Genomic DNA, 17,068 nt, shown 5'->3' on the forward strand with positions numbered 1-17,068 from the left:
CGAAAACTCCAGAACCAGCAGAGCAACAGGACGAAGACGGCCTGTATCACTACGAAGGAGAAGGCGAGGATGATCAACAAAAGAGCTTGGGCTCGACATCCTCGGAGGCGCAGGACCTCGACGCCGAAAGCCCGGGCATGATGGCGTCCTGCATACACCTAGTCCCCAATATCCGACTCCACATGAGACCATTCCAGGAATGTCTCCAGCAGCAATGGTCACAGGCAACAGGGAGTTGGGAAGATCTAGTGGTTGTAACCCACGCAGTGCAAGAGGAGATCACATGGTGGAACAAAAAGAACATAACAAAGGGGAAACCATTTACACCACCAACTCACAGTGACCATCACAACAGACGCATCGCAAATGGGGTGGGGAGTGCACATGAACCGGCTCAAAGTGAGGGGTTTGTGGACACAAACAGATGCGATCAGACACATCAACTACCTGGAACTAAAGACCGTGTTCCTTGCCCTAAAAGCCTTCCAGAAACAACTGTACGGGCACAGAGTGTTGATACAAACTGACAACACCACAACGATGTTCTACATCAAGAAGCAGGGAGAAACACAATCTGTGGCGCTATCCAGGCTAGCGCAGGAGATATGGAAGTAGACCATCCCACTACAAATAGACCTCCTGGCGATACATCTACCAGGGAAGGACCATGTGGAAGCAGACAGACTCAGCAGACGGACATCAGCATCCCACGAGTGGGAGCTCAATACAAAGGAAACGCAAAAGCTATTCAAGAAGTTGGGGACCCCACAAATAGACCTGTTTGCAACACACCAGAATGCAAAATGTCAATTCTTCGCATCCAGACAGCCAGGTCAGCAATCCCAAGGAAATGCCCTATGGATAAGCTGGTCGAAGACATTTGCCTACGCTTTTCCCCCCCGATACCGCTGATGTACAGAGTGCTCAGCAAGTGCAGAACAAGCAACATGACGCTGATACTGGTAGCACCACCGTGGGCCAGGCAGTCCTGGTTCTCACAGATAGTGGAAATGGCACAGGGGCCACCACACAAGTTCCCAAAAAGAAGAGACCTGCTCTCAATGCAAAACGGAATGTTGCTCCACCCAGAACCAGAGAGCCTCAGACTAGCAGCTTGGCTCCTGAAGACTTAGAGTTCGCACACCTAAAACTCCCAGAGAGCACGTTGGCGGTGCTACGGGAGGCAAGGAGACCTACCACACGGAAGTGTTATGTAGCAAAATGGAAAAGGTTCACCCAATGGTGCATCAAGGAAAAGCTCCAGAAGAGAATTTCCAGGGAATCAACAGTGCGAAGATATTTAACACACTTGCTAGAGAGTAACCTAAGCTACACCTCGCTAAGAGTACACCTAGCAGCAATAGTAGCCTACACAAGAGGAGAAACAGGGGAAAGTTTGTTTACATCCCAGGTGGTAAAAAGATTCCTGGAGGGAGCCAAACAAGCATTGGCATAGCCAATAGGTCTCGCTTTTGGGACCTAAGTATTTAGTTATGCAGCACAATTGCCTTGGTGCAACAACAACTGTTGCATGGCTAAACACTTATAAGGTCCCAAAGGCGAGACCTATTGACTATGCTCAATAAAGACATATATAGAAATACCGATTTCTTGGTGGTGTGTAGTATCTGAGCTAAACGTGATTTGGCAAAGTTTCTGCTTTTTGTGGGAAGCTTGTAGCATTCCTATGGACAGCTGTTTGGCTGTAGAAAACTGAAGGACTGCGAAGGGTGATAAATATGCTACTTCTGAGAAGCCGAATTTAACAGAGCTGCAAGGCATCAATGTAATGACCCATCTTGCATTTCCCAAGACTTCATTCGTGAAAATCCATCAAATGGTAAGTCATTGTCTTTAATATCACAGTGTACCTTTATGTACGCACACAGTTCATTGCTCAAGCAGTCCTGGCATCAAAACCATGATACATTTGCAGCAGCTGTAAGCCATTTAGTCAAACGTCCATCTTTCCGTCAAAAGGGATTCGCTGAATGTATCATGCTAGCACAGAAGCAGATCCTCCACCCTGCTATGGCGAAAGCATTGGCTGTTCTATCGGTGCTGCTGGCACGCACAAGTGACATGCACAGGAACGTACGTACGCAAGCAGTTAAGTGTATAATTCTGCACACACAATAACACATGGCTTCCAGGTACCCCATGTTGAGGGGGTGACTTTCGGCTAGTTATGAGGAGGCAGCTTGGGTTTTTAGCACACAAGTCCTACAAAACTGATCTGAACCGCACGGAAGGCGTCTACTCTTTCCCAACTATTAAGACTCCAAGTGTAGTCCAAACGCAAAAATAGCGTAGGCGTTAAAAAAACTTAAACAACTCATCCGAGCCTCCTGCTATGTTGCACGCAATCTTTGGAAGTTCCCCCAGAGAGCTGTGAGCACCAAAGAAAACTAATTTTACCTTTAGAAGAAGGGCTGAAAAAAGATTATCTAAATTCAGAGTGCAGCGCAGGAGCCATATGTTTATTTAGGTGGTACAGAACATAAAGTATGGCCCCCGAGAGTTATACTGTAAGAATATTTGCCTACAGTTGCACTGAAATGCATAGTAGCTACTGCAGCACTTCGTGCAGGCACACCACAAAATGAAAGTATTGAAAAAACAGGCGCTAAAAAAAAAATTGCGCGCCACAGCTAGCGATGGGGGACACATATGCGTCAAAGTAACCATGTAGTGGTACAGTTGTCTGTTGACTCCACTGGATAGCGCCATCCCCCACCCCTGCCATCTGAGTGTTGGAAGCCCAGCTCTTGGCCCTTCACCAGGCGCACAAGTAATGGCCGCTACAGCCCAAAGTGCTAAGGACCCCGCACCTTGATTTAAAGCGCTGCATGAAAACATATCAAGGCGCTACAGTGAAACGACGCTAAGGCCGTACTTATGCAAAGACTAGTGGTGTAAAACAATGATTTGCAAACTGGAAATAGAAACACTGTATCCTGGTGACAGGGAATGAGTCTGTATGAAGATGTGACCTGTCTGACTAAAGTTGTATTCTGTTCCTATATGTTAATGAAATTTCACTACAAACCCACTGCCCATAACTAGCACACTGATGTTACCCACAACACACTTAGCACTGCAACTTCTCCCCTGCCATACACATGACATACCATATCACAAAGCAGCCCACGAAAAAATAAGTCACCCACTGATCCAGACAAAACATTTCTAGTACCAGCACCCTGTGGGCAAACTAACATTTGCAGTGATCAGCATCGAAAGGCAATGAGGGAAGGAACACATGCAGTGCATAAAACCAAAGAACATAGCTCAGCAGCAGAATTCCAATGAAAAGCGTGCGGTTATATATTACAGTGAAGACAGGGTTTATTATTCATCTAACAAAACCGTGCTGAAAGGACTCCCATAATTACAGCACCCTGCAATGGCGAAAGCGTTGGCTTAGGAAATGTAAAAACAAGCATTGGTCTCGAGCAGTGCTGAAAGGACTCCCATAAATACGGCATGTTGGCCGCACGCGAAAGTGAAAGCAGCGGGGAAGGGGCGTGAAAGTGATCGGACGCGCTCTGTGGTAATCACGCGAGTGGTGCACGCGCAGCAATGATCGCGCTGGAAGGGAGGCAGATGGCGGCTGCGCGAGTGCACGCTCGCATGAATGCAAGCGCTAGGCTGGCTGTGACAGCACTTTGGAAACCCGTATACTAAATGTCTCTCCGAGCAGCGCATGCGCTGGCTCAGGCGAGACCTAAAAAGGATGCCACCGCCGGCATGGAACCTCAATGTAGTTCTAACGCAACTTATGAAGGCGACCTTCGAACCCATTCACAAGGCCTCTCTACATATGCTCACCATAAAGACAGCTTTTCTGGTAGCAATCACGTCGCTACGCAGGGTAAGCGAACTGCAAGCGCTAACACTACAAGAACCCTACATTCAAATTCACAATGACAGGGTGGTAATGAGAACAGACCCACATTTTATGCCAAAGGTGGTGTCAAGGTTCCACTTAAGCCAGACAATACAGATACCAAGTTTTTTCCAAAAACCATCCACAAGCGCAGAAAGGGCACTTCCCACTCTGGACGCTAGAAGAGCAGTGATGCATTACATTGAGAGAACTAAAAATTGTAGGAAAACAAAGCAGTTCTTTGTGTCTTTCGCAAGCAGTTTCTTGGGAAGACCGGTAACAAAAAGCACCATTGCACGATGGATCGCACAGACAATCCACTTCTGCCACAAGCAGGCAGGCCAAGAACTACAAGGAGCGGCACAACCTCACTCTACCAGAAAAAAGGGAGCAATAATAGCCTTCCTGGCAAACACACCCATCCATGACTTTTGCCTGGCGGCAACATGGGCTTCGGTGCACACGTTCACTAAGCACTACTGTGTGGATATACAGATGAACTAGGAAGCACAAGTAGGACAAAAAGTGCTTCAACATATATTCAACAACCAAAGCTCATCTTCCACCCAGCCGCCACAAACATAACAAACCTCTACAAAGTCTGTGCACAGCATAGTGAATCCAGAAAGAGTCATGCTGCAAAACGAATAGATTTTCTGGATTCACTAGCGAACCTCCGCCAGAAAGATGAGACCGGAGGAAGGGGATAAAAAAAAAAGATCAAATGGAAAAAGACTTTGAAAAGAAGAGGATGAACAAAAATAGCACAAGACAAGAAAAAAAGAATCCGAAGATGGCGCCCAAAGGTGGGAGCTTCCGGAGGAAGCACGCAGACATCACGGGAGGACACCAAATGGTGGGACGTCGACGCCCACCTGGGCCACGAGAAAAGAAAACAAAAAAGAGAAAAAATACTACAATTCCGGACCCAACCACTAGACCGCGGAATAATGCACAGCATAGTGAATCCAGAAAGTCTTCAAGCTGTAAAACTACACCGACCGGTAAGAAACTATTCATACTCATTTGCTTGAACTGCTCCCCATTGTTGGTATGGAGCCCTCAAATACATTTTTTAAACAGTGATGTTAATACAAACTCTTTTAACGTTTGCCTGTTTCCGGTCCAGGGAGGACCTGGCTTGGCAGTTCGGGCTGGACTGTTCCCATGAGGCACAGGGTCAAGACTGATTTGCATATGGCCAGGTCTAAACTGGGGTGGCATGGTGAGCAAAAGAATGATGGATTTAACCCAGATCTCTTGACTGGGGGTGAATGTTTAGATTTGTTCTGCTTTCCGTCCATCAATTATGTGTCTTTTGTCTTGTAAATTGGTGGCTTCCTTGTCCATGGAAGAAAAATGGGGAGACCAAGAGGATGACACTGACAAGGAAGATAATTGGGAGAAACAAAATATTCCAGCTCAGGACTCAATTAACAAATGTTGCATTATATTGCCTCTTATCATGGTTACGCGGGCCCTCTGTGGAGGGATACTCTATCATGCAACATTCTATAATCTAATTGTGAGAAAGTGCCATCTTTCTTGCATGGTATGCCCCCACTTTTTGATGAATTGCTGAATGTACTTTGACTGAGTAGGCCCTGGGCACCTGAGTGTGCCCTAGGCTCCTGCCAATCAGGTGCCCAGGGCCTATGTTCCTTCCCTAAAAACTAAAACCCAAATTGGCAAACCCTGGCCACATGTCAGCCCCTGGTAAATAGTACCCTAGGTACCCAGGGCCTTGTGTCCAGGGAAGGCCTCTAAGGGCTGCAGCACTTATTGTGCCACCCTTAAAAGCCCTGCACCCTAACACAAACACACTGCCCTTGCAGGCTGAGTGTCTGGGTACAGGACAAAACAGAGTCGACATGGCACACATCCCTGTGTGCCATGCCCACAATATACACTGCCCTGGCATACATCAGCCACCCCTCTAGCTGGGTGCCCTATGCCAGTGGTGTGGGCACAGGAGCAAGAGCCCTGTGCCCCTACAATACCCACGTCCATTCCTGGGCACTGTAAGTGCAGTGCTGCCATTTAAGAGTACATGGTGCTGAGAGCTCGTCAAACACTAACTCCACAGTACCAGAATGGCAACACTGAAGACTGGGAAGTTTGGTATCAAACTTCTCAGCACATTAAACCCACACTGATGCCAGTGTGGGATTTAATGTACCAAGCACCCCAGAGGGCATCTTAGAGATGCCCCCTGAAACCTAACCCACAATCCACGTCTGGTCTGGGAGGCTGCCTAGGCTGCCACACAGCAGACATGTTGCTGGACCCCTGGGTAGGAGAGCCCCTGCTCTCCTGGGCCTGCAACAATGCACATCCTGGGCGAGGTGCTAGATCTCCTCCCCCAGGATGGGCAGGGGGAAGCTTCAAAGGCATGCCGCCTTTGTGAGCTTCTCCAGGCCACTTGCTGTACCCAGCAACTGGCCCCTACCGGTTCTCAACCCCCACTCTGGCGGGAAGACTGGCCAGAAACCCCAAGGAAGGACAAGGGGGTGTGCCAGCCTCTGCCAACCCCACCCCTCAGGTGGGGGAGGCGAGGTGAAGCACGTCCTCGGGCTCTCGCCATCTTGAAGATGGGAAGCCCTGCCCAATCAGGACTAGGCTACTGATCCCCTCCCACAGGAGAGTGGCAGCATAGGGGGTGTACCCTGCCCTTTACCTACCTGTAACACCCCTAAATTTAGTATTTCGGGGCACCCTGAACCTTCCTGCCTTAGATTCCAGATTCCAAAACAGCAAAGAAGAGCAAGAAGAAAGAAGACCTGCCATGCAGCTGCTAAGAAGAGGAAGACACCAACTGCTTTGGCCCAAGCCCTATCGGCCTGTCGACCCTCGAACCTGCTCCTGCTAAATCCCGCCACTTCTTGTGGCCAGCAACCTTTCAAACCCCAGAGGACCTGGCTACCTGGGACTCCCACGAGCAGTGGCTCTGCTCAAAGCAAGTATCTAACCCCTGGCATCAGCCCGGAACCGCGAACCCTGCACACTCTGCACCCGCCAAGCCTGGCCTGTGCTGGAGTGGACAAAGACCCAGAGGACGTCCCCCCGGCGACTGTGACCCTGCATCCGGCACCCAAGGACCCACCTCGACGCTCCTGACGCCTGCAGCCTCTGAACCAGGGATCCCCCCCAACCGCGATCAACGGAGGGTAAGATTTCTCGACACCAAAAGGCACCCCGGCGCCCTGCGGCCCCCTGTGCCCGACTCCTGGGTACCTACCTATCCTCCAACTACCCAACTTACCTAACTTATCGAAGTGGTGGTCACACCTGAAGAATCTTCGTCCCCGAGCTTGCAGCCTTTGTTCGTCCTTGAGCTTTCCCATTAGAATCCATTGAGCGTCCGAAGGCTCAAAAGCATCCTTCACCCAGACGCCCGAGTGACCCTGGCAGTGCAACTTCTACTCCTACCTACTTCCCCATTTGCCCTGAGCAAGTGACCAGGAGCCCAGCTCCCACATCCGCGTGGCCTGCTAGTCAGCAGCCTCCAACCAAGGGCCCCCTGCCTCCCTTAGGATAACATTGGGCTTAACTCACTCTGCACCCGGCTGCCCCAGTGACGCTGAGGGAGTAACAACTGTACTTACCTGACCCTGGGAGACCCCTGAGTCTATGCCCAGAACCTTACCTCTGCCAGTTGAGTACTTACCCAAAAGCCGATAACTCACTTTTCTTCCATAGGGTAACATTGACTGGCTTCTCTTGAAATTTCTTCTAAGTTTGGAGTTTCTAAACTTTAAAATATTCACCTAAAATCAACCGAGTAATAAAAACGGAAATACTCGCCTGCTATTAGGAGAGATCCCAGTGCTGGATCTTGGTGCTCAGCACTGACCCTGAAAAGTACTTACGACCGTACTTACCACTAACTCAATTTTCTCCCATAGGAAACCATTGCATGTTTTTCTGTGAAATTTCTTCTGTGTCGATTTTTGCAAACTACAAATATTCTTTAAAAATCGTACCAACTGTGAAAACGTAATTACTTAACTGTTTTAGATAGATGTCCCAGTACTGAGCCTAGGAGCCCAGCACTGCATTACAAAAGTAACGAGAACATACTATACCTGCAACTTTAAATTTATTCTAAGTGTCGATTTTTGCAAACTTGTACATCTTCCTTAAAAATCGCCTGTATAACTTAAATGCAGTTTCTCAACTGCTTACAGGTAGTACACTAGTGCTGGATCCAGGATCCAACACTGACCTAGAAAAAGTAACCATAACCCCACTTACCTGCTAAGTGAATTTCTTTCTTTAGGATAACATTGGTAATTTGATCAGAAAACGTTTTTAAGTCAACTTTTAAAATAGCAAAATATTGTTTAAAAATCACAACAGTAACTAAAACGTATTTACTCACTTGTTTCCAAGAACTGTCCCAGGACTGAATCTAGGATCCAGTCCTGGGGTTAGAAAAGTAATCCTGAAAGTAATCAATTGCATATAAATTTAAATTCCCATTGAGCTCAATGTATTATTGTGTTTGAAATTGTGTTGCCTGTTGCAACAAACTGTAACTATTGCATTTCAAGTCAATTGCCTCTTGCAAAGTATTTAACTAGTTTAGTTTGATACCTAGTGTTGGTTCTAAAATAAAACAACCATATATTTTTATATACAAACCATTGGCCTAGAGTTCAGTTATTGAGTGTGTGAGACCATTTGCTGACTGTGTACAACAAATGCTTTACATTGTCCTCTCATACTGCCTTACTGCTCGACCAAGCTACCACTATAGGTAGTAAGGTTATATCTAACTTTAGCCTCTGCCAAACCTCTGGTGGCTGTGGACTCTGTACACACTGTACCTATTTGGGAACAGTATATACAGAGCCATTTTCCTACACTAATGAAAAGAATATCCTACAACTTTGAACTGCCCATGCCTTTAGCTGAAAAAGTTTTCGTTTCCAAAGACAAATCAAGAAAGTCAATCAGAGCTATTCCCTTAATAGATCATCTATGGAAAAAAGGACATTTTATTTTGAGATATCTGGCTAGGTACATCACTGATTTCAACACTCTGGATCAGAAATATATTGTCCCACATATCTCTAGCATGTCTATTTAATCTGGTGGAACTGAACTCTGGTTTCAGCTGCTTCCCACGGTATATCCAGAGCCCAGCATCTCCTGCTACACTTGCAAAGTGAAAGATTACACCATTGGCAAAAAACTTGTGAATGCAATTGCTCTAACATCTGTTAAAGTGACTAACACCATGGCCATCTCTCAAAGTATACTTAAAATCACGGCACAACATTGAGCCTTTCCTAGGCATATTTGCAGACAAATGTAGAGGCCAGGTTAACTAAGCATGGGAGTGAGGGCTATATTTCTCAGTACTGTAGTTGGAAGTAAATAACATTTTTCATCCTCTTCCTGTGGTGTGTTGGTGTATAATGCTTCCATTGAAGGTAGCCAGAAACATATTGTACCTGATCCTTTGATCTTGTTGTCCTGTGCATCATTAACGTTCAGACTTCATGCTTAATTCACTAGAGCTAATAAAGCAGTGTTGTCTTTCCAGGGGCATAGATCCATTGTATGGATTTTCCTGGCAACCACAAGGTCTGATCTGCATGCCTTTTTAGGTCTCGGCTGCGAAAGGCTGCGCTTGCGCAGTCTCGCTCCGAGATTTAATGAGTTGGAGTGACTTTGAGAAGAGGAGCTTGCACCCGCCCCTCTTCTCTCCTGTTCTCCATTGGCTGGCCTCTTAAATGCTGGCCAGCCACTGGAGAAGAGGTCCAGTCACTCCGTTGAAGCCCCGTCCTTTTCGGATCGGGGGGCGTGTTTTTTGCGAGAAGTCTCAGGGAGGAGACAACAGCAAAACACGCCCCCAAATCCGAAAATGAGGCTCCCTTTCTCCGAGGCATTTTTGCTGTGCCTCGGAGAAAGGCGGTGGTGTCTTTCGGTGCCCTCGGCTAGTTAATCCAGTCACAAGCTTTACGTGGGGGTGCGCGCGCGCTGCTTTGAGGTCCCCCTTTCCCGCAGAATCGCTGCTCGTGGTTTGGCTGCCTTGCTTCCCGTTTGAGACCAACTTTGATCCCGACCGGGGCGGAACTCTGCGTGTCTCTGGGAGCAAGCACATTGGAGCAAGTTGGTGTCCGAGGGGAGCTCCGGCGATCTTGGGAAAGCGAGCATGAGCCGCACGGATTACTATGTTTATCCTATCTCGGATTACCTCTGAGCTACACAGCCTGCGGACGACGAATACGAAGACCTCTAGGAAACCTCGGACAAACTGCACCGGGCAAGCAAAAACATGGATCTGCGAGCACGTAAGAAACTTCGTCAGCTGTCGCTGCCCCCCGCGAGCCCTTTGCAGGCTCTGCTGGTGGCAGCGTTGGCCCTAATGGGGTGTTTTCGGCATTCAACTGGTTGCTGGCGCTCATTGCTTGTGGGGGAAAGCTGATCTGTTTTTATTTCTGTGTATGATCCGTAGTGTTGGAAAGTGTATTTTTAGCGTGAATGAGACGTGATTGCGAAGAGCTGGTGCAGAGGTGCAGGGACACTTTGTCCCGGTGCTGCACTATTATTAAACGTGTGGAGGGAGTGTAGCTCGAACACACAAGTCCTCGTGAAAGGGCGCACGTCGCTTTCGTAATAGGAAACCTTTGGAACAGGTCTCCGGTGGCGCTGTTAATGTCTTAAGTTTCGTGGTACCGCAGACTTGCCTTCATTGTCTGTGCCGCTGCCATCATGATACACTGTGTCTGGTCAGGAAGTCTCGGCCGCTTGGAGGGCTGCGCGGTTATCATGGTAGAAGGAGGCGGCGTTTTCTCTGCAGATACCCCTACAGAATGTCGGTGTCCAGTAATACCAGCACTTTAGTTTTTCGCTAGAGCGTCTGCGATAGTGTTAAATGTAATCACCTAATTAAACATTTAATGGACTTCTTTTGATAAGATACGCCTCTCTTTTACACCCATTCCAACATGGCCGCCGCTTTCATCGGACGCCCTGCAGAAGGCGCGGCGATACGGCTTTTTATCCTTCGCAAGCGACAGCAAGCAACTTTAAAGTAAATTTTGATGGTGTTTCTGACTGTGCGAGTGGGGTTGGTTGCAGGGAGGGAGGTTGTAAAGGGTTTGTGTTTTGTATTGTGATTTACCTGTGTTAGGTTTATCAGAAAAAGTTATCCTGGTTTTTGATTTTTATACTTCAACTTTCCGTTGTTTTTTTTTAATCTGCTCCAAGTTCTGTGTTTTTTACTTGTGAGCGTTTAGGAGCAAACCACGAACAGAGGGCGGGAGGCATCGGAAGGGATGAACGGGGGGGGGGGGGGAGGGTCATAAAGACGTGTGCGCGTGTAGGGCTAGGAGTGACCCACAAACTGGACCTTTATTCCAAACCTCGCTGCCGCGAGCCAGGCCGGCCTCTGCCCTCGAAGCCTTCATTCAATGCTGATCATGAATGAGCCCCGTCACTTGTGTTTGGTTTGAGGGGGGAGTGGAGGGGGCGGGCGTGGACTCCTCGGACACAGGTCCACCTCTGCGCCTCGGTTTCTGTGAGCGCTTTTCCCAGAGCGATGGTCGGGCGTGTTCAATGCTTGTTGAACCTGGCATTCTATAAGTTACTTAAATGTCTCCTCGCCTAAAATGTCAATTATGCTGTGTATTTATTTCGTATTGTTTTTTTCAATGAAAATTGCCTTTTTGAACGTTTTTTCAATCGGCATCGATTTCTATTTACACCCGCTGCTGAGTTCTGAATGTTTTATTTCGAAGTTATAGGGGCAAATCAACAGTGAAAACGGGGCAAACAAACGCTAGAGAGCGGTCGAGGGCGATCTCTAAACCCGCATTAAAATGCAGACAATTGCTATTACATTTTTCATATTGGGTTACTTCAAGCCAGCCAGAACTGCAACACCCAGAATGCACTAGGTTGTTTCATGAAATGAGTTGGAACGTTTCAGGCATGGCATAAATCCGTTCTAGTTAAACGCAGCACATTTATGGCGCGTGTTCGGGACATTGGTGTATTCAGGATGGATTTTAGCTCGGTTTCTTGAAGACCCGCGCCGCTGGTGAAACGTCACATCCGTTGTAGTGAGCAGGCCCAGACTGACGCATCCCCCGCTGTTCTGGTGTGTGTGTGTACTTGCTGGGGTGCAACAGTCACGGTGGGAATTTTAAAAATTCCTGCTTTGAAAAAGCTTGTTTTAAACTTGTACGGCTTGTGCTGAACGGGTGTGGTTAGAAGGGGGTCCCGTGTCCAAAATGGGTAGATTTTGTGTACAAATGGTAGGAGCCCGTTCATACAAGCACAGCATATAAACACAAGTTTCTTAATCTGACATGTTGCTGAGTCGACTGTTCGTTTTTTTTTTTAGCCCATCTCTGGTAATGTGAGTGGGAAGTCAGCCTTCGTGGCAGTGCTTAATTTGAAAAAAAAAAAAAAAAAGTAAATTCAGTATGCTGAGTCATTTCTTCCCTGATTTTGCACTCAGGTTTTCTGATTCTACATCCGAATCCCAACCCAGGCAAAGTTGTTTCTGCAATTTTGCTACTTGCAGTGTACACCATCGTACATTCAGGATTAGGATTTTCGGAAGTCATGCATGAAAAATGTGGAAACATGAAATATCCTGTGGTTCAAATATGTGAGAGACACCCTAGGCAAGATTGGGTGTAGTGATCTATGGGAAGCATGCAAGAACCACCCAGCCAACAGCAAATCCACGATCAAACCCAACTATCAGTTTAAATTGGGTCAGATTCCAATATAGGCACTATGAGGGACCAATTTCTCAAAGTTAAAGTATCCAACAGCCTTGAATTTTTCTTTGATGCTATCAAGCCCCTAAAAAAACTGCCTTTAATGGGACGTTTTTGCCCCACTTGTGGAGCAGAGAGGGAAACTATAGAGCATGTATTCTTTCTCTGCCCCACCTATACATTATCCAGGAAAAAGTGGCTTATCCCTATTTGCCAGGTCATGGGCACCACAGCTCATTATTGCATTCCAAATATTTAAGAACGATGTAAGTTACTTAACTGTCTATGCAGTATCCCGTTTTCAATTGGCAATGTGGAGAATCAGACTGTGGTGTACACAAGATAGAACGTCCCTAGCCCGTAGTGTACAGGCTTCTTTTAACATAAAACTAGATGGGTTTATTAATACATTTTTAAATTAAATTGTCCCAGTCGTGTTTATATTTTCTCCAGTCCTGTGAATTTGCTCAAAGATAAAAGCCAAATAATCATTAAGAAGGGAACTAATGGATGAACTATTACATATTTTTAACATGAGGACGCCTGACTAACAAGGGCTATAATTAGTGACTGCTTGAATTGTGACAAAGGTATGTCAATCCCATGGTTGGCTTACGTGAAAAGCTCTTTTGATGAGGATGGTCTGTCATATACTTTTTCTGATACCACCACACATGTATCCATTAATAAAAGAAAAGTTTCATCAATGTTATTAGCACAATCGCTTGATAAGAGGGTTTTGGAGGAGTATAGGAAAGCATTGATTGGAAAATATCTGTCCGTGAATACGGAGGTTACATCAGGTAGCTACATATCGAAACCAAGGAGGACCTGGGAGCGCTCTCTATTATTTAGATCCAGGGCAGACAGTAAAAGACCTACTTTGGTTTCCAATACGGTATCACACCAACTTAGATGTGATTGCATGCCTGTGTTGTAATGGTGTTACTCAGTCTATGATTCACTTACTCTTATTCTGTAAATTTTACGTGTTATACACGTAAAGCTTCTTGGCTCCATTAATAGGGAGAGAATGTGGCCTAACGGCTAGGGCGGTCACCTCGCAGCTGGGGAATCGGGTTTGAGTCTCAGCAGGGACGCTCCACATTCTGTGATTCTGGGCAAATCACTTAATCGCCCGTGCCTACCCAAAACAAGCATTTACAATGCAACGGTCTCGGCATTGTTAAAGTTAGAGCTATTGCCATTGCTCATGACAATGCCGTTTCTTTAAATGTTTTAAAAACAAAAAACATAAACAAAAATAATGTCATGAGCAATGCCAATAGCTCTAACTTTACTAATGCCGAGACCATTGCATTGTAAATGCTTGTTGAAAGCATTTGTCAATGAATGTATCTTTCAGCAAAGATGCAGCCGTTGACCAGTAAATTCTGCACAATCTGTGTGCTTGAAGCTTGGTCCACCATTTACTGTCCCCCCCCTCACAGAATATTCAAGACTGTAGAAGGAGGTTATCCACAGGAATGAAGGGTAAAAGTGATGGACTAAAACAAAACCATCATGGTGATTCTGGTAGTCTTAATTCTTGCTTTACCTGCTTCATGGCACTCACTCTACCACCCACTCATTAAGCATATAACAAATACACAAAAGCCATGGCAACTAACCAGGGACGATTGTGACACATGGAAATGGGGACATAATCTCTAGGGGCCGTTGCAAAAAAAATGAGTGTCAACCTTTTAAAGTCTTTTCTGCACTTGACTCCTTTGCGGTCAATTCCTAACCGTGCTGGTGGAGGAAGAGCCAATCGCCAACGGTTGTGGAGGAGGATTTGGAGTACCATTGTCCCATAAGGATTTGGAGTACCATAATAATCATGACAGTAATTTTCTGTAAATACTCTGTATATTCCGTGGCTCTATTCAGGTGGCAAATAAAAAAAATAGTAGTTTTATAAAAACTCAGTGATGATAAATTGATGTGTGCTGAAACAAGCAGAAATTATCAACTTAGGGGGATGATCAGAAAAAGTAAATTTGCAGGAATGGCAAAACATTTGAAATTGAGTTGATGATAGAAAATATTTTGAACAGGTGTGCTAAGAGAAGAATCTTGCAGTTAATGTTTGCTAAATCTTAAAAATAAAATACACCCTTTTTTTCATCCTGTGGACTGAGACGTCTTTTAAGATTCTAAGGAATGTAGTCTTGCAGCTTTAATTGTATGAAAAGAGATTAAAATGGTATGAACCAGCTTAGAACTATTAAGGCTGATCAACAGCAGCAAATAAGTTGTTGTTTACCACAAAACAAGTAGAATAGCATGCTGGGGACAAACTATTCTCTTTTACCTGATACTAGATATTTTTGCAGCAACACAAGTAACAAGCAAAATCTAACCCAATAGGTCTGGCTTCCGTTTCGACTCCTGATTAAAACAATTAAAGACTTCTGCACGGTCTTAGATTTGCTCTTATCCATTGCAGTAAAAATTATCCTTACAGAATGGAAATCGTTTCACCGCCTTTCTTACCATACTTTGTGGGCGGGGGTTTCATATCCTCGTGGAGCTCATTCTTTGGTTGAAGTTAAACATTATTCGCCCTCAATTGCTAGTAGGGTATGGCGTTCTTTGGATTACTACATGGATCTATCTTCCTTGGGTTGGCAGCTTAATTTCCTTTTGAATCTGTCTTAATTTACTTTTTAAGGGTGTAGCAGATGTCCCCTCCCACCATCTCATCCTTTTTCCTTCCCTCTAGTATCCTTCCCTCTACCTCTTTTCCCCTCTCTGATGTATCTTATTTGCCGAGGAAAACAAAATCACATGACTTTGCTGGGATATAGGTTAATCTTCCATCTGTTGCATATTCCTGGACTTTATACCTAATATTTGATACATTTGTAGTACTTGTAATTTGTCATGCATTTATCTGATCATTTTTATATAACTGACATCTTTTTATTCCAATCCAGCAGTTCTTTGTTAGATAGCCCTTTCTTTTTTAATTCTGTCTTTTTATATATTTGCTTCTGATTCTTCTGTATTGCTACTGTACTGCAAATGTATTTCTTTTGAACTAAAACAATAAAAAATATTTGAACAAAAAAGACTACTGCACTGAAAAAACAAAGCAAATAATGCTGTCTGGATAGAATGCATGTATGAGATAAATACTTTAATATGTGATGATTCAATGTACTTTTGAGGTTTAAAATAGTCCACTTCCATTGCCACGCAAGCACCCTGTAGGCGGTGGAAAGATAAACCCAACAACCAGTAGCCTGAACTGAGGGAGAAATTCTGCTAGGTGGAGCCAATGCCAATAATATATATTTTTTTAAAGAATTGATAAATCAGGCAGACAGATGAGCTGTCAAGCCAGATCTAGGTTATGTGAATGTGCCTTATGTGTTCACATCATCTCAGTCGATGACCCTGGTGAATATCTTAGTGGATCTCTAAATAAATAGATCATTACATAATGTTTCACTCTAATATTAAAAACTCTTTATTGAAAGTATTTATCTGTACTGTGTAATAGTGTTGACATTAATTCTGTTGTACCACAATTCACACTAAACAGCTGACTTCAAAATGTATTTTCTCTCTCGCAGGTGATGCAGAAGGATAGCGAAAAGAATATGTCTATCAAAAAGCTCTGGAAATAAGCACAATAGGATTGCTTCATGAAAGTATTCGGCTGTCTGGTTTTTTTGTCCAGTTTAAAAGGTCCTCAGTTAGAACTGTTTTTTTCTTTAATAAACAACAATCACTGATCAAGTGTTTTCTTTATTATGGTCTGGCTTGTCCTGACAGTAGGAATCTGCCTCTGTATATGGTATGCCACTGGGTGGTTATACCGTGACCTGAGTCCAGAGGTTCCCCAAATGTGTACAGGGCTCAATGTAAAATTATGTAAAATCTATTAGTGGTAGTGTGGACAAGCAGCCTGAGGCTTAACACAGAGGAGTGGAAGACATTTATTGCACAACCTTGACCAGTAATGGACACATGACTCAAAAAGGAGATTAACACCAATTTTAGAAAAATAAGCTTTTGATTGTACTTTATTTTAAGACCAAGATGTTCGCAATAAGGTAAGTGTGTTTTTATTTAAAAATACTTTTCACTTTCTGAACAGTTCAGTAGTATCCTATAGCGGAAAGCAATAAGCGGTTTAACCGGTACGTACACATCTTATAGTTTCAGTCTTCAGGACCAAAGGTCAGCAAGGGTCAGATGAGTACCCAAACTGCACCACAAGCGGCACAGGGGCAGCCGGGAGCAGAGGTCAAAATCGAAGTTTGGCCGAATGCTTTTCAATGGAGACTGGTGCTTGAAGCCCCACTGCTTGCAGGTAAGTAGTTCGGTTGCAGTGGCCAGGCTTTGGGAGTCAGGACCAGCACACGGGGTGGGGGCACAAAGCAGCACCAAACATACACTGCCAGTGGCATAGGGCTGGCCG

General features: G+C 45.2%; 1 protein-coding gene across 15 annotated transcripts in view; it reads left to right on the forward strand.

The window, feature by feature from the left end:
- LOC146871394 (26S proteasome regulatory subunit 8) overlaps positions 1-16,380 on the forward strand; it is a 368,112-nt gene extending 351,732 nt beyond the window's left edge. For all 15 annotated transcript variants that reach the window (XM_085651032.1, XM_085651030.1, XM_085651037.1 and 12 more), the window contains one exon: positions 16,218-16,380. In XM_085651032.1, the coding sequence (XP_085507158.1) occupies positions 16,218-16,271 (54 nt within the window). In that variant the 3' untranslated portion in view covers positions 16,272-16,380. The remainder of the gene's footprint in view (positions 1-16,217) is intronic.
- Positions 16,381-17,068: the final 688 nt, after the last annotated feature.

This window comes from Triturus cristatus, chromosome 1_1 (genome assembly GCF_964204655.1).
Source record: "Triturus cristatus chromosome 1_1, aTriCri1.1, whole genome shotgun sequence".
Taxonomy (NCBI): domain Eukaryota; kingdom Metazoa; phylum Chordata; class Amphibia; order Caudata; family Salamandridae; genus Triturus; species Triturus cristatus.